We start from the raw sequence: 24,131 nt of genomic DNA, 5'->3' as shown, positions 1-24,131 counted from the left end.
TAGAAGTAAAGATAAAGAAAGGATGTCCATGCGTGTGCATCTAATTAAGATGATAACTGGAATGGATACAAGCCCCGGGGAGGCGGGAGGGCGTATACGACTCTGCAGCTCTACATGCCAAGAACAGATTCATACTGGTAAGTAGCATATTCCGTTCGAGGCATATGAGCTGCAGATCGTATACTGTGCATCGATTGTGCAGCAGTGTCTCCCCTAGCGGTGGTCGCCTGTATCCGTTGCAGTATTCTGAAACAGTGTTCTAAGGACAGCTTCGCCTACTGCAGCTTGCTGCTTGGCTTGCACATCAACACAATAGTGTTTAGTGAAGGTGTGTATTATAGACCATGTCGCTGCCTTGCATATGTCCTCTAGTGGTATATTTCCTAAGAAAGCCATAGAGGCTCCTAGTTTGCGAGTAGTGTGCTTTAGGAGGAACTGCTTGTGTAGGTTTAGCTTTATGATAGCATATTTGTATACACTTTACAATCCACCTGGCAATTCCCCCCTTAGAGATGGGGTTGTCTTTGTGTGGAGGAGAGAAAGATACAAAAATTGTTTTGTCTTTCTGAAGGTTTTAGTCCTATCTGTGTAGTATAACAGGGCTCTTCTAACAACTAAAGTGTGTAAAGCCCATTCTGCAACAGAGTCCGGGTTTTGAAAAAACACAGGTAGCTCTACTGATTGGTTAAGGTGAAAAAGAGTAATAACTTTTGGCAGGAATTTCGGATTAGGCCTAAGAACCATTTTGTTAGTGTGTATCTGAAAAAATGGTTCTTGTATTGTGAATGCTTGTATTTCGGTAACTCTTCTGAGAGAGGTGATAGCAACAAGGAAAGCAGTTTTCCATGTTAGGAACTGTAATTCACACTTATGTAAAGGCTCGAAAGGGGGTCCCATAAGTCTTGTAAGGACCACGTTTAGGTTCCATACTGGAGCAGGTGGTAACCTAGGTGGGATTATACGTTTTAATCCTTCCATAAAAGCTTTGATTGCAGGTACTCTGAATAGAGATAGATGTTGTCTATTCTGTAAATAGGCTGCTATTGCTGCCAGATGCAGGCGTATGGAAGAATAAGCTAAATTGGACCTTTGTAGGTGTAGAAGGTAGCAAATGATATTTTGGATGGAAACATCCAGTGGATCAATGTGATTATTGTTGCAATATATTGCACATCTTTTCCACTTCGCGGCATAACACGCTCTGGTAGTGAGTTTTCTAGCCTCTTTAATTATGTTCATACAGTCTGGGGGTAGGTTTAAGTAACCAAACTCTAAGACTTCAGGAGCCAGATCGCCAAATTCAGTTGGCTTGGTTCTTGGTGTCTTATTTCTCCATGGTTCTGTGTTAACAGGGAGGGCGTGAGCTTTAATTTTTGATGTGGAACTAGTGAGAGATCCAGCAGTGTGGTGAACCACGGCTGGCGTGCCCATGTGGGAGCTACTATTATCAGTTTGAAAGACTGTTGTCTGAGTTTGCGCACTACTAGTGGAATGAGTGGGAGAGGCGGAAAAGCCTACGCAAATCTGCCTGACCAGTTCATCCATATTGCATTCCCCTCCGGCCGTGGGTGTGGAAACCTGGCGGCGAAGGTTGGGCATTTTGTATTCTCGTAGGTGGCAAACAGATCTATCTGTGGATGCCCCCACATTTGGAAGAATGGCTGAAGAACTTGTGGATGTATCTCCCATTCGTGAATCTGTTGTGACTGTCGACTCAACAGATCTGCTATCTGATTGTGAATTCCTTGAAGGTGCTCTACTGTCAGGTGTATGTTTTGAGGAATGGCCCATCTCCAAATGTTCTGTGCGAGCTGGGACAGTTGCAGAGAGTGTCCCCCCCCCCCTGTTTTTTTATATAGTACATGGCTGTCATATTGTCCGTCCGGATTAAGACAGCTTTGTTTTGTACTTGCACTTGAAATGTTTTGAGTGCTAGGAAAATTGCTAGCAGCTCTAGATGGTTGATATGGAACAGTTTTTGTTGGTTGTTCCATTGGCCTTGTGTGGTATAGTGTAAGAGATGGGCTCCCCATCCTGTGAGGGATGCGTCTGTCGTGAGCACTATCTGTGGAACAGGCTCTAGGAACGGCCGTCCCTTTGTCAAATTTTTGGTGTTCCACCATTGCAGAGAGCGATATGTACGGCTGTCCACCAACACCAGGTCTTAGAGATTACCTTGAGCCTGATTCCACTGTTGTGCTAGACATTCTTGTAATGGGCACATTTGCAGTCTTGCATGTGGAACTATGAAGATGCAAGACGCCATCATGCCTATTAGTCTCATGAACACTTTGGCTTGGAGAGACTGCTGGTGTTGAAAAACGGAGACTAAGGTTTGAATGATCTGTATCCTGGCTGGACTGGGATACGCTAGAGCTGTAGATGTGTATGGTAGCTCCTAGATACTAATGAACGTGCGAAGGCTCTAGGTGCGACTTGGTGTCGTTTATGGTAAACCCCAAGTCGTGCAATGTCTGAATTGTTTGCTTTGTGTGATGGACACATTGACTGTATGATTTTGCTTTTATGAGCCAGTCGTCTAGATAAGGGAAGACATGTATCTGTTGTCTTCTGAGGTGTGCCGCTACTACTGCTAAGCACTTTGTGAACACTCGTGGTGCTGTTGTGACCCCGAATGGAAGGACTTTGAATTGATAGTGCTGTCCTAGTATGACAAACCTTAGATACTTCCTGTGAGCAGGATGTATAGGAATGTGAAAGTAGGCGTCCTTTAAGCCTAGTGTTGAAAGAAAATCGCCTTGTTGTAGTAGTGGGAGTACTTTCTGCAGAGTGATCATGTGGAAATGATCTGACTGTATGTAATGGTTGAGGGGCCTGAGGTCGAGAATTGGTCTTAGGGTCCCATCCTTCTTGGGAATTAGGAAGTACAAGGAGTAAACTCCTGTTCCTTGTTCCTCTAAAGTAACTACTTGAATAGCATCCTTTTGTAGAAGTGCTAGAACTTCTTGTTGAAGTAGAGTAATATGGTCTGTGGACATTGGACGCTGCCTGGGTGGTATGTTTGGGGGGGTTGCTGTGAGTTCTAGGCAGTAGCCATGTTGGATAATTTGTCTTACCCACCTGTCTGTTGTGATGGAATTCCAGACAGGTAGGAACTGTGATAATCTGCCCCCCACAGGGGTGGAATGCTGTGGAGGAGGCAGAGGAAAGTCACTGTTTGGGAGTGGAAGAGGAGCGGTTGTTGTTATTACCTCTACCTCTTCCCTTGTTATTATTTCCTCTGTATCCTCCTCTGAAGTAGCTCTTGTTAGAGGAGGTCTGTGCATTTGTTTTAAAAGATGACGTTGTATCTGTGCCGGTTTGCTTAGAGCTTCCTCTATAAAAGGAGCGGCGAAAAGAACTTCTAGTCTGTGTGGATTGTAATGCACCCATAGACGTAGCTGTGTCTGTCTTTTTTCATCTTTTCTAGTGTGTTGTCTACTTCCGGCCCGAACAATTGGTTTTTATTGAAGGGCTGGTTCAAGATGGTGGTCCGTACCTCTGTTTTAAACCCTGAAATGCGTAACCACGCATGTCGTCTGAGTATAACACTAGTATTGACTGCTCTGGATGCTGTGTCAGCTACATCTAGTGCACATTTACTTGAGGCCTTGGATATTAACTTGCCTTCCTGTATGAGCTCTGTTGCCTGATCTTTGTAGTGATCTGGGAGGAGCTCCATCAGTTTTTCTAATTGGTCGTAGTGAGCCCTGTCATAGCGTGAGAGCAGGGCTTGTGTATTTGTTGTGCGCCATATGTTTGTTGCTTGCGCAGCAATCCGTTTCCCTGGCGCATCAATAACTTTAGATTCTTTGTCAGTGAAACCCAGTGGTAAAGGGCTGCTCTATTTAATAAATTATTAAACCCAATACTATCCTCTGGAGGGGATGGTTTTGTTGGGTATGACTGAGGATCAGGAATGTCGGGCACATTGTGTGGTGGGAAGCCATATATGTCATCCTCTTTAGGATATTCAGGATTGACATATTCATCTAAAGGGTATTCTTGTGGCTCTGGTATGTCATTCCCCCCACCTATATCATACTCCTCGTCAGTGTGGTGTGATGATGCAGGAGATTGAACAGGAGAAACTGTAGGTTCAATGTAAGGAGGGATAGGAGAGTAAGAAGGAAAAGGAGAGGAAGGGTGCATTGGAAAAGTTGCACAGTCCTTTTTGGCAGGAACCACAGGTAGAAGTGGTGTGTCTGCTGGTCTCTTCTTATAAGGAATAGCCTCTACATGTCCAGTCTTTGGATTGATATAGACTTTCTTTTGTTTAGGATCTGGTCTAAACAGTTCTTCCTCCTCTACAACCTTCTTTGGCGTAGATTTTTTCGGTGCCGATAGGGGTTGTTTTGTGTGTTTTGCTGTAGGAGGCGTTATTGAGTCCCGTGGCAAAGTTTTCAGTGCCGAAGGTGGTTTCGGCTTAGTAGGAGTCTTTGGTACCGAGTTTGGAGATTTTGGAGTGGAGACAGGTCTCGTTGGCCTTGCGGCGTCGGACTCTGGCTTCCCATCTTTATTTTTGGAACCGGAAGGCTTTCGAGTCAGAGCTCTTTTCGGATCCGGTGCATTTTTCGGTTGCGGCACCGATGCCTCTTTTGGTTTGGGTTCCGAAGGCTCTTTTTCTTTGGGCACCGAAGGGCGTTTTGGCTTCGGTGTCGAGGAATCCTTCGGGCCGAAGGATGTGTGTGCTTCGGTGCCAATGGAAGAGGTGGAATTGGCACATGTGGTTTTGTCGGTCCCGAGGCACCGGAAGGCGTAGTTGTTTTCCTCGGAGCCGAGCCCGAAGGCGGGGCGTCGGACGCGGTATTTCGGTCCCGACTGGGCCCCATGGGCGGAGTGCGGACCGTTGTCTTTGGTTTGGGTAGTGTCTGTTGTGCAGGGGCAGGGTTACTCACGGGTTGTCGAGATGGAATCGAGTCGTCTGAGTCCTCTGCCCCCGATATGATCTGGAGATCAGGCGAGTCTTCCTCGGCGACGAGTGGATCCTCGCCCTCGGAGACGTCTTCTTCGACGATCTCCTCCTCAAAGATGGCCTCCGGGGCTGGTGCTGATCTCCTCATCTCGTGTCGACGCGCCCTCCGATCCCGAATGGTCTTCTTCGATCGGAAGGATGCACAAGCTGTGCAGGTCGACTCGTCGTGTTCCGGCGATAGACAGAGGTTGCAGACCTCGTGATGGCCGCTATGAGGGAACTTTGCTCGACATACCGGGCATCTCGTGAATGGAGTTCTGTCCATGAGGCGTAGGCCGTACGGCGCCGATAGGCCCAACAGCCCGCGTCGACGCACCGGAATGTAGTTGATGTTGAAAGTAGTTTATTCGATGTCGATGATGTTTTTATAAAGTTGTTTGCGCTTTGAAGGTGCTGAAAAGTCTTTTCTAGCCGGAGCGGAAAACTTTCATCCGAACCCAGTGGCGGAAAAAAACAATCTGAGGATGGAGTTGATGAGCATGCACAGTATTGTCCTAGGGAGGAGTCACCTATCTCGTGACTACAAAGACTTCTTCCAAGAAGACAACAACCTGCAATCATCTGAGCCCAACACCAGGTGGCGATCTTATGACCAGTATACGATCTGCAGGTCATATGCCTCGAACACAATCAATTAAGGGACCTGGTAATAAAAGGCTTGAAGGTCTAAGGTGCTAACTTAATGCAAAGCCTCAATGGGGAACTCTGATCCAAAGGTCAGTAAAGGAAAAAAAAAAAAGACTGACTGTTATTGACAAAATAAGAGGATACATGAAGATCCTGGTCCAAAAAAACTCAAAACAATACCTGTGTGTGTAGCTAATCAGAAGTATTACTTAAAACCAAACATCTTATGGAAAAAGAAGATTTCAGAACTGGGCAAAAATAATTCAAAGCATGACAATACAGTAAGAACTAATGCCAGCGGTGGCAGATCGTGAGCTGGGCCTGGCAAAGTATAACCTATGCATGGGTCAAGTATTCTGCTTTTGGAATATATTTTATGGTGCACAATATGCCTCTGTATTATTGCTTTAACATGCTGGAGTCTGGACAAATGGGGATTAAAATGGAGACTAGAAGTACCAGTACTTTCGGTGTGGGGACTTTCATGCAAGTGGTCTCTGGAATAATGGGCTTATGCATATGCCCACACATTGGTGTGCCGAACTTTAAAGGTGTGCCATTATGTATATGTATACATAATTGCAAGCCATTATGTATACATAATTGTAAGGGTACAACCCACTTATACATTTCTTGGTGCTTCCATTTCTTGGTATGTATTACCTGTAGGAACCTGCATTTACAGAAATGTGTATTATTCCATGAAATCATTATTTTGGGCTATGTTTGCATTCAGAAATATTGCTGTGTGCAGGAATGAGATACTCTGCGTGGTGGGGTCATCTACAGGTTAGCTACCTTACATAAATAAACGTACTACTCATGTCTGACATAACGTCGGCCTTTACTTTTCTGTAGAATGTGTTTCAGGGAGGATGTGTGAGTAGTAAGTGTTTTTGGGAGCGCCTACATGCACAGCAAATAAAGACTTATTTTCCATGTGAGTATTGCTCTGTGCTTTGTCACCAATCATTAGCCTGCTTCCTGTTCTCCAACTGCAGAATCTCAGTCTATATTTTAACTTATCTCCTATCCATCTATGTGTCTATCTTTTACAGAGATCTCAATTTCAGGCCTGTGTCGTTAGTGTTTCCAACAACTGTATTTAAGCCTCTCTACCATTGAACTATCTTCTTTTTGCCTCATATGTACTTGAGTGGGGAGAGGGGATTCTAAAACCGATTTGACTGAGGAAGAATCAATTGCTCTTAGATCTCCAACTTTCAGTTGCCACTACTAAACCTGCTGTTTGATTTGTGGAAGGGAGAAGGTGTGTAGTGAAATAAGGTAGAAGCTCCCAATACTCATTCTCTTACAGAGCTCACCTCCCAATCCTTCCCCATGTTAAAACGAGTGCAGGCAGGATACGAAGTGAGTTGGGAGAAGCTGGCAGCCTTTGCATTTACAGGTGGGAGCTGAAAGGTGGTTGTTTAGATTGGATTGGTGCACACAGTGTCTCGTCTGGAGACACTAAAGGCCTACTCTTCCCCACGAGCAACTAGATTGTGTGGGACAAAAAAACTGTTCCAACATAGGGAGTGAGATAAGAAGTGACAAGTTTGGCTGAGCACTGCAGGAACAAAGTCAGGAAAAGGACATCACATGGTACAGGACAGACATGGAGCAGGGCACAATAGCAGGTTGGTGGAGCAGCATGTACAGGTAAAACATTCAGCAAAGCAGAAAGGGTAGGAGCAATACAGACTGATGTAGGTTAATTGTGTCTCATTTAAGAGGCAAACTGACTTTGCAACACCAATGTTTGATAACATCAACATGACATCCAACTGTTGGCGTTGCAATATCTCTAAACCATATTCGTTTGGCTGAATTCTTTTTATCCAGGTGAAGAGAAAGAAAAATTATCATAAATTAACACACTACCAAGCAATTGCAATAAGGCAACAGCTCAGAAAAACAGGAATGTTTTAGGTTCATGAGTGATCTGGATACAAAATGAAGAAAGAAAGACCTGGCAAACCTGACCTTCCAAATGATAAGTGTCCAGTGTTGGGAATTAATGGTTATTACCTCTGTTTTTCAACCTTGCAGCCAGTGGCAAGAAATATGAAGCAAAGAACTTGAGCTCTGTGTTCTTAACATGGTCCCGGATCACTGGAATTAGCCAGCTACGAGGAAAATTGCAGTTCTCCCTAATAAAGATAAAGAGAAGAAAAAATAAAGAGAACATTATCAGAAAACACCAACACAACCTAGATCAAATAAAATGACTACACAGTAGATTGTATCATTTATAAATCCCTTTCCTTACAACACCATAAGACAAATGTATCCCCAATCATAAACAAGCAAACCTATATTCAAACTAGAAATACAATAACTGGTAAGGCCAACGTAATTTTCCTTCTAGATGTTTATGATTGTGCTGCATAACATGACAAAAATACACCTGTGTGCACATCAAGCAGCTAAAGGACCAGACTATGAACCCGGACTTTCACTTCAAAACTAGGAATAGGAAACGCTGACCATGGCCTAGCAAAAAGCACAAATATAGTCAACATCCAAGTCTCAATTTGTGTAATTTTCATCAAATGACTAGTGGCTTTCTAGCACCCACTGTATCAACCTCTCAATATTAGGGACAGACGACAATTAAACGTCTTGAAAAAGATTCTGAAAATATAACGTTTGAAGAAATATCTGCCAACAAAACAGCAGGAACAACTGCCATTTTATCAAGGTTATGCTTAAAGCCTTGACGCAAAAAAAAATCCTTCCACTTAAGAGTGGGAGATTATTCCTCTTGGCAATTGCTCCCCTAAGATTTTTCGATCTCCACCCATAATCTTCTAAGTTTCTCAAAAATATTTTTTTAAGTTTAACTTTAACATAGTTGAAATTAAATATTTTTATCTCATCATAAGAAATGTTGCATGCAAGAATTAGTTTTAATTCCCACCATACAAAAGCTTACAATGACAGAATTATCTAGGGCACATATACATTAAGTAAGAGCCTCTGACAAGGGACTGGTCTGCCAAGATCTCTCTAGGAACCCATTAGGATGCTACAATATTAAGGAGCGCTACTCAGGGGGGGTTCGGTAGGCAACCCCTGGCTCAAAAAATGGGGATTTCAACTAAGCTGTACCTACAAACATCACAGACTCATTCCCTACCCCCAGCATATTTTTGTTTTTCCAGCACTCAGTAAAGTCTTGTTTTACAATGAGTAGGCCCTTATTAATGAGGATCTTCTAGCCCAGGAAGTATTCAAGGGTTCTACTTGTCCAAGTATTACAAATTTCCGTGACAAACTACAGTCAACTAATGCGAATAAATAATTAACAACCTCAGTCCTAAAAGCATGGATGATGCAACAACATGTCTTAAAAAGATTCTCAACCAGGCCCGATAACCAGTCAGAGGCTTGATTTTCCAGAGTTTCCCTTTGATGTGATATGTTTTGTGAAGGCAAATGAATGGCATCAGCCAGTGCCTTGCGCAGACAACCACTTCTCACTGCACCAATTTATTTTTCCCGGTCAGTCTTCATCCGTTCATTGCCGTAACCCAACATCCAGCTTATTCTTGGAATAATTGAACGGTCCGGATCAATAATGTCTAGCATTTTTACCGGTGTTCATTTTGATTCCACACAAATTAACTCTGGAAGGTCCTCTATACCTTGGGAGGAGCCAAGGATTTGCCATAATCGGAGTACCTGTAAAATTCACCGGGCTGTAGCTCATATACAGTTGGTTACTCTGTAAATTACAATGGATATGACTGAGCACAAACCAAAGTCTACCTATCCCAATAATGTCCCATCCTGTGAACAATTCAAGAATGGCTTCACCACGAAGCCTTGTTGATATTCATAGGGGAGCCTCCATCTTAAGCCAGTCAATCCAATCAGTCATCAGTGACACCCACAAACAACGAAGTATCATCTGCGTAGCTTGGATAAGGCCCGCCAGGCAACACCATACTACAGAACATGCATAGAGTTAGTGCCATCAATTGACAAGGGTACAATTAGGATCACAGGGCCAGCCATCTGCTCTTTCAGTCATGTAACAAGATTAAAAATTGGGCCCAATAGTTTACTTATCCATTGATCAGTTTTCATCCCTCAACACCCCACCACATAGCAATAAAGGAGAAACTAGATACAGAAGGTAAAGCTGTGTTGATCCTATTGGACCTCTCCACAGCTTTTGACACCGTGCCCTACGACCGACTCCTGCATAGACTACAGGAGTGTGGCCTGGGAGGCACGGTGTTCAAGTGGTTCTCCTAGGAAATTCCTCTCCCTGCTACCTCTCACTCATAGAAAGACTGTGGTCCAGTCTCTTATTGTTTCCAGGTTGGACTATGCCAATGTCTTACACCTAGGCCTCCCAGAGTATTTATTAAATAGACTTCAGGTGGTCCAGAATGTAGCCGCCAGGGCGGTACTCACCTGAAGGCCTTGCACTGGCTGCCTGTCCGAAATAGAATAGACTTCAAAACTTTAGTCTTGGCTTTTAAGGCTTTGCATGGCTCGGGAGCTCACTATATTAGAAAGAGTTCTACACTACATCCCCGGCAGAACCCTGAGGTCATCCTCTTGACAGCAGGTGGTCGTTCCCAATTTTGTCCGCATTCTGAATGGTGACCGCTCTTTTCAAGTGCAGGCTGCCCGTGTTTGGAGCCTTCTGCCATTGCCATTCAGACAGGTGCCCGATTTACTGACCTTGATGAAGCAACTGAAAACATGGCTGTTTCATCAACAACCTTAGTCTCTCCCTCTCTCAGTGACAGCAACAGTCTAGCAATGAGGACACTCTTCCCGGGTAGCTGTGCGCTCTATAAGTACCCTTTTAACATAACAATTAACAACATTTACCTATACAGTTCAATTGCCCAAAGGAAGGAGAGAAACTGTACAGTGAATTGGTTGAAAAAGTTCCACAGGATAAAAAGTGATACATTTGAAGATTATAAAAAAATGCAAGGAACTTAAAATGTGTTTATTTTAACAGAGTGAGGAGTTAATTACATTTTGGTCTCCATCCATCTAAATGAAAGATTTCAAAGTAGAAACAATTAGCAGAATTGCAACACCAGGAGTTACTTGAAAGATGAGAGAAACTTACTCATTGCCGTCAATTTCCAGAGGAATAGCCTGTAAGACAACCTCAGGGCCCATGCTTTCCACAGCAGCACCCACAGCCTGGTCCAGCTCACCAGTGTAGGGAAAATGGGAAGAATTTCGCAGGTCTGCTAAAGTCTGCAGGCACTAAAAAGAAGAATCGAGCAGATCAGTAAGTGAAGACTTCCTGAAGTTGTATAAAGCATTGGTTAGATGTGATCAATTTCTTCACCAGGAATCAGGAAAAGAACTAAATTAATTGGGAACAAGCTGAAGTTGGCATTCAAAACGACCAAAAGGGTAAAGAAAATGTTGCTTGCCTGCAACAGCACTTTTTCAGCTTATATCCTTTGTAAGGCATAATTCTGCCATCTAGTGGTTGTGCTCGGATATTGCAACTAGTTTTGTGGTAAATCAATCAAAATAGGCAAAGATGAAAGTTTATATGATAAAACCTTCAAAAGATTGGCAGAAATCATCTTCAGATTTCATTTTACCTGCAGTGTAGTATATGTGAATACATGCTTGTCTACGTGAATAAACGTTTTCAACCAGTCTCTCCTGTGGAAGGATGGATCACCTGAATTTATATGTGGAAGCTACAAACTCTTGTGGCAGGTCTACGCAACCTGCACAAATCTTCTATAGCTGCACAGCACATGCATAGACTATAGCAGTATTCTTTCCGCCTTCATGCAGAGGAGGGTGCTACCTTGGTCTAATAGAATGAGGTTCCCGATTACCTGCCATATCACTGTCGAAAATGCTTAGGAGATGTGGAGAAGAAGTGCTTGTACTTGGGCCTGCAAATCTCTCAGACTCTTCTACTCCCTTCTAATCTATTCATATTTATGTGCCTGTAATGATCATGAAAGTGTGATATGTAGTTGTAGGAAAGTGAGCCTTTTTGACATGAACGCCCATTTTTTGCCTGGTATTTGATACAACTTTGACAGACGTGCACTGGGTTACTGCTGTCCAGGTCCCAGTGCTAGATCTATTTCCCTAAAAATGCACAATTGTTGCCCCAATTGGCAATATCTTTAACACCCCTATAAGTTCCCTAGTAAATGGTACCCCTGGTACCTAGGACTGGGAGACTGAGGAGGTTCCGTAACAGCTGCAGCATGTATTGCGCCACCCTAAGGGACCCCTCACCACACTCATGCAAACTGCAATTGCCTTATAGGGCCCCCCTGAAAACCTACCGAACTCTAGTGTACTGGGTGACTGGTGTAGACAGGTCTGCCACCACAGACAGGTTTGTGACCCTCTGCAGGTGAGAGCCCACACTCCCTGAGGGCAGAAACAATGTGTGCTCTGGCCGGAGGTGTGTTCACCTCCTCCAAGCAGGATGGCTAAGTAATCAGCATATCCCGACAAGAGGCTTCAAAGGCCACTGCCGCCTTTGATATGTGAACCCAGCTTCCACCAGACTTGGGGGGTGCCACTCCATGCCCTGAGGCCCATTTGGCAACAGGACAGGTGGAAAAATGTGCTAGCAAGGAAGTGTGTTCTCTATCAGGCCAGTTCCTCCCCCAAGGTGGGAAGCCTGATGTGAACACGAAAACTATAATTTCACCATCTTGGTTTTGGTGGAATTAGGCTCACTGGGTCAGGGTTATGCCCACTCCCCACAATGAGTGGTCATATAGGGGGTGTAGTCGCTCTAAAGGTAGGTAGACCATTGGCTAATACCAGTCACTCCCCTTAATGTCTTTAAATTGAGTATTTAGGTGTCACCCCTGATGCCAGGAACAAATGTGACAGATCTAGAAGAAGAGGACAAAGAAGAGCTGCGAGAAACCGAGAACTGAAGACTGCTGTGGATTTTTGGCGCTAAACCATGCCTGCATGCACCAGTCTCAACAATCGTGACCAAGTGACTTGCCCTGCATCTAAGCCTCTACCATGAACCCTGGTAGACTGCCAGCTCTCCGCAAATTGCTAGCAATCTCCCTTCCAGTAGAGGAGTCACACCCAGAAGTCCGCAGGCACCAAAGAATCAGAGTATGGTTTACCATGTTGCCGCTCCCCTGCCAGCCAGATGTAGCAGCCACAAAGGAATATGTACATGTTCTCCCGAAGATCAGATCTGCCCGCTCCCTCTCAGTGAGAGGACACAAGGACCGACCAGAGCCACACAGCACCAATACCCATGGTACCGGGCCCCTTGAAGCAACCCAGGCCTGTTTAAGTCCCGTCAGGATAACAGCAACGAGACGGAGCAGCTGTCAATGGGCATCAGCACCATAGAAACCCACTTCCAGAGTGGCCCACTGTCCTGATTTCTGCACACTCAACCGGCGAGACCGACAACTGTGAGGGCCTTTAATGAACAGAACCCAGCCAACCCATTTACTCGGCACCCAAGCGCTCCAGCCCAGGTTCCCAAGAACCCTTGCTCCCAAGACTCGTGTGACCAGAGCCCCCTGTTGGGAGCTCCTTGATTGGTCCCCAAGTACCCCTCTAAGGCCTGTTTTTAGGTGCCCCTCACCCCTTTTCTCCACCAACAGCACCTCTGCACCCAGAAACCCCTGGGCAGGTAACGAGTAACTGCTGGTGGTACTTTGGACCTTGGCCTCCTACTACCCTAAGTCCAGAAGGAGACTCCCAGAAATCAACCGTAACTAACTGTACGCAACATATGTTATTTTCCCCCCTACGAAAGGATTGCTGCATACTTTCACATTTAAGTGAACATTTTATTTCTCTGTAAAAAAAAAAAAAAAAAATTTAAAAAGAACTTACTTGATAAAGTTCTTGGCCTCAATATTTACATAAAAATATGAATTACTTTAATACATTTGTTTCAGATTTATTCTTGTGTGCGTCTCATTTATTGCCTCTGTGAATACAACAAACGCTCAAACACTACCCTCTGATAAGCCTCTAGTGCTTCATTTGAGCCGTTGGTTTCCGGTGCTCAGAACCCGCACTTATTTGGTTTCCGGTGCTCAGCACGTCACTTAATTGTCAACACTTCTCTTATGACAGTCTGCCACACGGTGGCGCTGCTCATCTAATTTGGAGATGAACAGAACAACAGTTGTATTTGCATACATTATACATTAAACAATTACTATTACTTGCCTCCCCAGCCATTCCTTTAGCTGTGTGGACCTGAAATAATCTGAACTGTTGCATTTGCAGGTGAGAGAGATGGTTAGTAGTTGTTTTGGCAGGGATGACAGGGGCGATGGGTGCTGCAAGCTGCAGTGGCCCCCTGGTCAGGGCCCTGGTACTAAATATTTTACAAATTAAGCACTGGAAACTGTTTGCCCACACTACCACAAATGAGAGCATTTAGTGTTATCATATTTGCCTCTGTAAACCAATAGGGGTTGTTAAGACTCTGCACAGTGTACCTTATTTTGGTACACTATGTATTTAGTGTGTTCTCTTAGTCACATTGTGAGGTCTCCAATATCTAGGCGGAAAGGTTTCAGGTTAAGATCATATCCAAGGTTATTCTCACATATTAGAACGTTCTGTCAAAGAGAACACTTTCTCTGAAGAATGTGGAAACAGGTTGGCGTGTGTCTAGCTTTTTGCGATAACAGCAGGGGTAGAAGCTCTGGGGGTAGAACCTCTGAGTAGAAACGCAGTCTAAGACTTAATTAACCTAAGGTAAGTTTCTTCATCTGTGGCTATATTGGTTTGAGGACATCTGAGATTGTGAGAACTGGTCCTGTTTGTTTTATTATTGTTTAGGTAGACTGCTGTAGTATATGTGTAGGTGAGAGGCGTACATGTGTGCAGGAGTTCTGCAGTACTGTACTGGAATCATGTGCCTTGGGGAGGTAAGAGGATGAAGAATAGGTCTCATCTCGGTTTGCAATTGCGCAAAATGAATCAAACTCTTTAGGACTAGTGGTTTCAGACCTTCAGTGAAGAAGTGCACAGGTGGTGTAGGAGAATGTTGTGGACTATAAACGCGGGCTAGAGGTCAAAAAGTGTGAGGGGATATTGTTGTCAATGATGGGCATTCTGTACTATAATAAAAGGAAGGTATTTTCAGTAGCATGGTATGGGCAGAAGACGGTTAGCATCTGTCAAGGAGACAGTGGGCCTTGTGTGGGTTGGAAGTAAGCTGAAGCACTTTTTAAAGACAAATATCATTCCCAGTAAGGCCTGCAAATGTGTGGTTATTCTGTACTCAAATGGGTTAATAATCTTTTTGAAAGAAAGGAGTCAGTTTTGTGACTCGGGTACTTCTCATTATAGCAGGCTATTGTCAATTTACGTTGTTGGATTCCTTGCAACCTGTTCATTGGCTGATGCAATGGACTCAATAGTCACTGTTGGGTACAAGAGGCAGCAGTTGTCTCTAAGGGTTGTTCTATTAGAACCATACACTTATTTGGCAATACAGATTTTTTGCACTCCCTATATGAAGAAGATGATGATTTCGTTTTTAAGTTTCTGGTTTCAGAGGATGTTAGTAGCTGGGTTCATAAAGTTCTATCGTAATTTAATTAACTGGTGGGGCCAATATGTGGTTTCTAGCAGCTTAATGGAAAAGTAATTATTTTGACAGCAAAAACTCAGGTGTCGTAATTAGAATACGATAGCTTAGTTAAAGGAAAAGTTCCAAAAGAAACAAGGAAAGCATAATTCTCACCAAATCTCCTGATTATCACAATCCCTGTCAAATGCGTGGATTCTTATTTACAGAAATACAGTACTATAATTAGCAATATAGCCTGTTGTCCCATGTGTGCCATTTGGGACTACTGAGCTACATAATGTGGCTTTCAGATGCACTTTTAGATCTCATAATATTTGATTTACAATAACCCCATTTAGCCCAATATCATAGAAACTGGACCTGGGCGGTCGATTGTCACATTATTCCATGCCATGCAAAATACAAATGAAATCAGGAATACTGTTCCAGATGGTTAAACGAGTGCAGCTTTCACAAAAACATTGTTAAAACGGCAAACTGTAACAAGGAAGGATTTGCCTCTCTGCAAGTATCTTCTCACTGGCCGTCCAGTAATATAATTAATATAATCTGATAGTCATTCTTGAATTTGTGACATTCAAACACTATGAATAATGGCTAGACATCTTTTCGCACCTAAGTTTTTTCATTTTATCTAAAATAAACATGATTGCTGCGCCTTATACAAAACTTCCAAAGATACCCCTAGGCTACAGAACTCAAAGTAAATTGTAGTTAATTGTTCCAACAACAGCAATTAAATCTTTTACTTGTTTGGTTAATCTTGTTTTACATCTGATGTTTGAAAACTCTGCACGCATACTTGAACAGGCCTTTCACTCTGTCAATTAATGTTACAAGTACATTTGTTGCACTCCAAGCTTTGTTGCAAGAGAAGGGATTAATCAGCTAAGTCTCTCCTTGTTCCAAGGTCTAATGCACAATACTTCAATGTGGCCCTTTGCAGGGGTAAATTCAATGTGACCCAGCAATACTCAACAGTCTGATCAGAGGAAGTGCACCACTGCAACAGCACATATTTAGAATAAGGAAGGGTGAAAAAGAACGTGCTCAGTATTCAAGCTGAGCATTAGTGGTATTTTACCTTCTTCATGACTGGATGGCCTTGCTTCCCAGCAACCTCGAAAAACGCCCCCAGTACCTGAAGTACGAAAGCCCAGGAGGCATGGAATTTGTACGTCAAGCCTTCTTCAACAGCTCTACAACACGGAAAATAGATGCAGAATGAGTATGACTTGATATGGTACAATGTGAACAAATCAAAGCCAATTAAATTCAAATAGGAATACGTAATTGTAATATCGCGAATCAGGATAGTAGGAGTTCAAGACTAAAGCCTGCATTACACTAAGATGAGATTGCCTCCCAAAACAAAAGTAGGATGCAACACTAAACAGTGTATTCTTTCAGATCTGATCAGACAAGATTAATGGTTTAAAAGATAGAGCCCTATAATCTGTAGCACACCTTATAAATGATACGCAGACTCTCCCCAAGAATGGCACTGCTTCAAAGAGGTGCTTATGGGAAACCCACAAGAGTCCAGTGCCCTAGGAGATGCCGTGTTCGCCACAAGTTCATAAGAGCATAGAGAAAATACTGAACAATTTGAACAAAACTGAGAACTTGAAAAGAGGAGACAAAGGGACTGAGTAACGCAAAAGGAAGGACTCCAAATGTTGGCTATCCACAATATACCTGGTCTTACAATCCCCACAATGATATTCATGTGGTCACTCTCGTTAGGGACAATGTACAATAGCCAGCTCATGAAAAGAATTTGATTTGCTACCTCCCCAACTTACATGATGTAGCGCATCTCATACACATCAGCCACAGTAACCAAGCAGTGCAATGTTTGGTACTAGTCAGAATTGAGCATATAAAGTAATATGGAGAAGACACTACTGAAACTAATGTGGGTAAAATGTCCATCTAGCAGCTTCTTGACTCTTAAATATGACACAAGTGTCCTTACCAAACAACGTCAGAATGTTATAGAGGAAGGTCTATAAAAAGTTAAAAACACGCGACTTGAAACATGTTCTGTTCATGGTACCAAAAAGAGGAAATTACCAAGCCCATGCTTCCCCTAAACACAAGTGTTTTTCACCTGAACATTTTGCAGATATAAAAAGCAGGTCCAGATTTTGGAGTCGAGGAGAATACACCAATATCAGCAATGCAAGTTGCAACACATTCCTTTAACAGGACCTGCAGATTAAACAAGGTAAAAAACAATTATGCCATGTACTCAAACAAGAGGGGCACACTGTGCTACAAGTTACATTTCCGATTTGCAGCTAACGTTCATCAGTTTACATAAAATGAGTTTTACTTGATAAAAATCACGTTAGCAAGGTGTGTAAAAAACTATTTTCACAAGAAATTAGCAGTTCAAAAGAGGGTGTATGTAGGAAGGTGGCTACCTGACTATGGTTACCCCAGATTTTTTGCCTGTGTTTAGCTGGTTTTTTGACTTAGTTGACCTGGTTCCCTGCTAATCAGGGCCCCAGGCCATCTGCTCTCTCTGTAAAATGGATTCCATGTACCCTAGGTACATACCACAATTGGAAATGGACTCCTTGTCAGCCCCTGTATAATGCACTATAGGTGCCCAGGGCATAGGGGCCACCAAGGCCTACCAGGGGCTGCAGCATATCTTTTGCCACCCCTGGCTGGTTCTTAAATTGACACAACTGGCTGATCACTCAGCTGGGGTAAGGTGGTGTAAACACCCCTTGCTTAGATATAGTATACCTATATCTAAACCTATATCTGGACACATGTAAACCTGTGAGCCACTCCTATGGAAAGGCCTCATCAATCCTGGAGGCTGAGTGCGTGGTTTTATGTGAGATGGAGCTCTAGCATGAGCTGAGCCTGTCTGCAGCTGTCGGGAACAACTCCCTAGGCTGTTTCAGGATAATGCCATACCATATACTCTTAAGTGCCTTATAATCCTCGCGGTTAAATAGCAACTTTGGTTTGGCTTTATCAAAACATGTCGTGTAAGGTGTCATACGATTTGGAATACCATCCCCTCGCCAGTTCTGGCGACGGGGATGGCATTCCACCCCTCTAGAGGGGTAAGACATGTTGCTTTACTGAAACGCGGTTAATTTCTCCAAAGACCTTAGATCCACAAAATGGATGCCTCTGCCACAGACAAATGTCTGGACCCCTGTAGCTGACCGAAACTCAGCCAAAGGGGTCCTGGACAAAGGGTTTCCTGTCACAGGAGGGTGTCACCGCCCTCCAGACAGGAGATAGTGGATTGTAGCAGGGAGGTTTGAAAGAAACCAGACACTGCCTGGGGCGCACAAGGCTGCCCCTTGCATAATCCGGCCAAACCGGTTCTGGGGCACTCCAGCCCTCGTGCCAGGGCGGCCTGGATCAAAGGAAGGGGGTGTATCCACCCACTTCCTGGGTTCCACCCATAGGGGTGGACCTAGCAGGTAATCACGCCCCCCAGATTCGAATAAGAGTGGGAGCAGTGCCAATGCACATCAGATTTCCTGGAAGAAACATTTGAAACGAAATTCTGGACCCTTCGCCCTCCATCTCAACGTGGAAGCCCGAAGAATCTCCCTTGTGGTCAAGGAGTGACCACCCTGCAGCAGCAGGCACCATCCAGCCCTCGACGTCTACTTAGTTGCAGTTCCCGCCGGAACTCGAGCGACTGAGATCGACGAGATCAAGCCTGCCTGCCTTCTAACAGCCCGATCCACAGTCCCTGCAAAGCTGAGACCCGTGGAGGCGACCGGAAGCGTGGGGCACGCCATCTTGAATTGACCACGAGACGCTGACCGTGCAGCCCACGAGTGATCCTCGAAGCTGTGCACCGGGGTTTGAGAAGCCCCCACCCTGAGCTGCTCCTGAGCCGAAGTTCAGCCCTCCACACTCGACGAGTGCTGCGTGGGGCCCTTTGGCTCTATTTGGCTCAACGCGTTGGCCCGGTCACTTGCCAGCTGGCTAGTGGTCCCTGTGCCGACGAACTAACTAAGAAGACTCGTGAATCTGGTTGCTCCAGATCCACACCAGCTCCCCTGAAAAGGAGCCCCGACTCTGACCTTCCTGGTCCGAGTGAGAAGCAATCTTCCGATCCCGCGTGGATTGCTCTTGCCAAGGCTTGTTTGCTCCAAACTTGAAGCCGACTGCACCGACGGTGAGAGCCTGCGTGGGACAGATCGTGACCTGCTCCTGGACGTCGCAGATGCCCCAGAGCCCACGTGACAGCGGAGAGAAGCTCCTCGACGACCACCTGATTGCGCCCGACATTGCCTGGTTCCGTCCTGGTTCCACCCTGGTCACTGCTGAGTGACCCAGACTCTGTCCCCTCTGCTTTCAGGTACTCTACAACTTGAGTCCACCCTTGGACTCCACCGGACACTTCATCTTTAACCCGCCTGCAGCCCTTTCAGCTTCAAGCACCAAGAGCCTGCGAGTCAGAACCCGACGCCACTTCGACCCTGTGCACCCACTTCCTGTGGGTGAGGTAACTTTGCTCCGCCGGTGTTCCCACACTGGTGCACACCTCTAGGGTCTGTGTGTTAAGTTTTGTTCCTCTAGGTTCAGCGGAAGTGTCCTTTAACTTTACAACTTTTACGCACCATTGGTTAACATTGGTGCGTGCGTGCGCTTTCCGCACATCTCCCGAATCCCGAGGGCCATTCCCGACTTCAGCATTGCTTGTCCTGACTGCTCCCAGCGATTCCCTAGGCCCTAGGCCTAACCACTGCTCGAGTGGCATCTCTTATACCACTTGTTTAGTATATGGTTTGAGTGGCCCCCTGCCCTCATCCATAATTGTGCAACTTTGTATGTTTAAACAGTGCTTTTGATTTAACGCTTGTGCCCCTTTATTCATAAAGAATACTGGGGATTGTTTTTAGTAATAAACACATATATTTTTATAATATATACTTGTGTGGTGTCCTTTCATTTGGTATTACAGGATTGTATGTGGTAAAACAGCTCGCTTAACACGACCTCTTAAGTTAAGCCTTTAGGCTGCTTAGTCCATGCTACCCCTAGGATAGCTTGTCTAATAAGGTTGACTTACAACCAGACACCATAAGGGATTGTTTGGTCAGGTAGTAGGTGGTTCCAGAATTGGAAACATCCCCTACCAGGCCAACTTCTCACATTGGTGAGCAGCGGTGCGGATTTGAGCTTGCTGTTGTTTTACCATTGCAATCTTTATATCAAATTGAAAGATCACATCAAGTACCTCTAGGTACATATAAATCAAAAGCTTAGCATATTAAGTTCTACTGAACTTAGTAGTTGTAGATTAAAGGGATTAGCACACCCTGACTACAACTCACTAGCAAGGTACAGTAGGAAAACACTTAGTGTAGGTAAGTGCACCACTTACACCTCACTAGTAACCATGTCTGACACAGGAAAAGTCTCAGGGTCTAATCCTGTGACAGTTGACCTTACCCAGGCAACTTTTGGATATGACAAGTTAACCCGTAGAGACTTGATTGCCTTGTGCAAAGCAAGAGGGTTAAAAAGGGGCAGAAGCCCCACCTGCCAAATCCTGGTAGAAATCCTAGAACAGGATGACTTAGAGAAGGCGAAGGAAGCTTCCCTAGAAACAGGAAATGGAGGGAACCCCCCTGTAACTGATCTCCCTCAGGAGGAGGATGATGATGATGACTTAGATGAGGACTCAGAAGTTGAGGACTTAGAAGTTCAGGATCAGGGTAGCCAGGTTCCAGTTGCCAGGCTTAGCCAGGCCAACTTGGACCTACTGGGGAATGGAGAGGGCCAGCACCTCCCCAGAACCCACCATGGGATTCTCCCAGGCAACAGAAGAGTGAGATCTCCCTCAGGGGACTCTCATATTTCTAGTGCCTCCAGAGAATCAGAGAGAGGCATGACTGCTTCTCAGAAAGCTGAGCATAGGGCTAGAATGAGGGCTGTCAAACTCCAGATAGAGAGAGAGGAGGTAGCCCTGAGTCAAGCTAGACTTACCTTAGCTCAAGCTAAACTTGCCTTGGCAAGAGAGAAAAAATTGTGTGGCTTAGATGCCACTGGTGGCAGCAATATTCCTAAAGAGAAACCCAGGTCCTATGATAGTAGAAACCTGACAAAGATTGTGCCCCCCTACAAGGAAGGGGATGACATCCACAAGTGGATAACTGCTCTTGAGAGAGCCTGCATGGTACAGCAGGTTCCTGAGGAACAGTGGGCAACAATCTTATGGTACTCCTTTTCAGAGAAAGGGAGAGATAAGCTCCTCACTGTTAGACATGAGGATGCAAACAATTACAAAGTCCTGAAGAGTGTTCTGATAGATGGGTTTGGCTTAACCACTGAACAGTACAGGTTGAAGTTCAGAGATACCCAGAAGACACAGACTCAGGACTGGACTGATTTTGTAGATTGTGCTACTAAGGCTCTGGAGGGTTGGCTACATGGCAGCAAAGTACATGACTTTACAGGATTGTATAATTTGATTATGAGGGAGCAGATCCTAAGTAATTGTCAGAACCAGCTCTTACACCAGCACCTGGTGGACTCTGATCTGACCTCTCCCCAAGAATTGGGAAAAAAGGCAGACAAGTGGGTCAGAACCAGGATTAGGCCTAAGAATCAGGACAGTAACCAGAAGAAGGAGTCTACCAAGCCTCAAGATAAGGGTGGGGATAAAAATAAAGAAAAGACTTCCCCAGGGCCCCAAAACTCCAAGGATGGGGGTGGGTCCCAAGACACTTCTTCAACTGAGAAAAAGCCTTATTGTTATCCCTGTAAACAGGTTGGGCATTACAAAACAGACAACTGTTGTCCCAAGAATAACAATAAAGAAAATATACCTCCAAAGCCAGCTTCAACACCTCCTGTTACTGTCAGCAGTAATCCCCCAGGAAGTGGAAGCACACCCAGGAATCTGGGTGGGTTTACTGTTGGAGCTCAGGTGGACCCTGGCCTATCCAGGTCCCCATCACCCAATGATCTTGTTTATGAGACTGGCATGGGGTTTGCCAACTTCTCTGCTTGCCCAAATACTCTGAGCAAGTATAGACAAGAACCCATCATCAATGGTTTGAAAGTTGAAGCTTTTAGAGACACAGGGGCTAGCATCACCATGGTGGCTGATGGCATAGTCCCCTCTAAGCAACTTTTACCTGGTGCCACATACCAGGTTACAAACATTGATGGAATCCAAACAAATCATCCCATGGCAGTAGTAAGTCTCAGCTGGGGAGGTGTCATTGGCCCAAAGAGAGTGGCAGTGTCACCAAACTTGCCTGTAGACTGCCTACTTGGTAATGATTTGGAGATCTCAGCCTGGGCTGAGGTTGAACAGGAAACCCATTCTAGAATGGTGAATTCCAATGGAAAGGTTAGTGAGGCTGTAATGGCTACAGCCCCAATTCAAGATGTCCTTCCTGAAAAGGTTGGTAGGGCTGAGAAACTCTCTGCCCCATCTTTAGCAAAAGCTCTTCCTGAACAGAATAGCAAAGCTGTTATGATAACAGCAGAAACCCAAACTGAGTCTCCTCCTGAAAAGGTTGGTGGGGCTGTGATGGCCACAGCCCAAACTCAAACTGATATGTGTGTTGTGAAGCCTGCAATGATGGATAACTCCACACAAACTGAGAGCATGGAGGAGGAAGAGAAATCTCCCCCTCACCAGACTTTAGGACAGGATCAGCCTCCTCAGGGAACTGATCTTACCCCGGATGAAGGAACTGCCCCAGAGGTGGTTGGGCCTAGCCTGACAGAACCTCTGATGTCAGTGGACCCTTCTCAGGTGGGACCCAGTCTGGAGCAGGTAACCTGCCCCTCTCTCCCTTGCCTTAGCCAGCCCAGGGCTGCAGAGGACCAGAAGGACAGTGAGACCCAGAGGGCCCCCTGTCAAATAAAGCACCCCCATCAACAGATTAGGGGCACCAAAACTAGTAGCCCTAGTGAGGTGAAAACTTTAAAAACTCCTGAGGGAGCCCCCTTAAAAACAGTTAGGGACCTCCCACAGATGGATTCTGTTGGGCACAGCCAAACCTGGGACCCAAAGGGCCCAAACCTGAACTGTCCCTCCAGCAAGCCAAACAGAGGGACCCAGCCTCCAGCTTTAGGTAGCCAGAGGTTGACCCTGAGAGCACAGTGCAACTCAGTTAAAGAAAGAAAGGCACACATGGTGGAAGATAATTGGAGGAAGCCAAGCCCTAACTTAGTAGAGCCTCACTTCAAAACTCCATATCCAAACCAGCCTTTAACTTTGCATAAACACACCCAAGGTAGTGATTCCCTATGGTGGAGACCCTCTAATACCCAAAGGGTGAGGGACTGCTTAGTGGACCATGAGACAGGGGGTACCCATGCTAGTGCAGGTACTTCCTTATATGGCCACTCAGGCAATATAGGCTTACCTGGCCAAGGATAGCCTTATCTCCTTTCGTTTGGGGGGGGGTTATGTAGGAAGGTGGCTACCTGACTATGGTTACCCCAGATTTTTTGCCTGTGTTTAGCTGGTTTTTTGACTTAGTTGACCTGGTTCCCTGCTAATCAGGGCCCCAGGCCATCTGCTCTCTCTGTAAAATGGATTCCATGTACCCTAGGTACATACCACAATTGGAAATGGACTCCTTGTCAGCCCCTGTATAATGCACTATAGGTGCCCAGGGCATAGGGGCCACCAAGGCCTACCAGGGGCTGCAGCATATCTTTTGCCACCCCTGGCTGGTTCTTAAATTGACACAACTGGCTGATCACTCAGCTGGGGTAAGGTGGTGTAAACTCCCCTTGCTTAGATATAGTATACCTATATCTAAACCTATATCTGGACACATGTAAACCTGTGAGCCACTCCTATGGAAAGGCCTCATCAATCCTGGAGGCTGAGTGCGTGGTTTTATGTGAGATGGAGCTCTAGCATGAGCTGAGCCTGTCTGCAGCTGTCGGGAACAACTCCCTAGGCTGTTTCAGGATAATGCCATACCATAT

General features: G+C 45.1%; 1 protein-coding gene across 1 annotated transcript in view; it reads right to left on the bottom strand.

The window, feature by feature from the left end:
- The window catches only part of RRP12 (ribosomal RNA processing 12 homolog), a 521,209-nt gene that overhangs the window by 371,216 nt on the left and 125,862 nt on the right, over positions 1–24,131 (bottom strand). Inside the window, exons 12-15 of the mRNA XM_078643584.1 lie at positions 17,287–17,387; positions 16,258–16,372; positions 10,707–10,849; positions 7,634–7,755 (exon numbers count right to left, since the gene is read on the bottom strand). Of these exons, the coding sequence (XP_078499710.1) occupies positions 7,634–7,755; positions 10,707–10,849; positions 16,258–16,372; positions 17,287–17,387 (481 nt within the window). The remainder of the gene's footprint in view (positions 1–7,633; positions 7,756–10,706; positions 10,850–16,257; positions 16,373–17,286; positions 17,388–24,131) is intronic.

The sequence above is a fragment of the Lissotriton helveticus genome, chromosome 5_1, assembly GCF_964261635.1.
Source record: "Lissotriton helveticus chromosome 5_1, aLisHel1.1, whole genome shotgun sequence".
NCBI classification, from domain to species: domain Eukaryota; kingdom Metazoa; phylum Chordata; class Amphibia; order Caudata; family Salamandridae; genus Lissotriton; species Lissotriton helveticus.
Note: the sequence above shows the minus strand (reverse complement) of the source record. Positions and strands in the feature narration are given on the sequence as shown.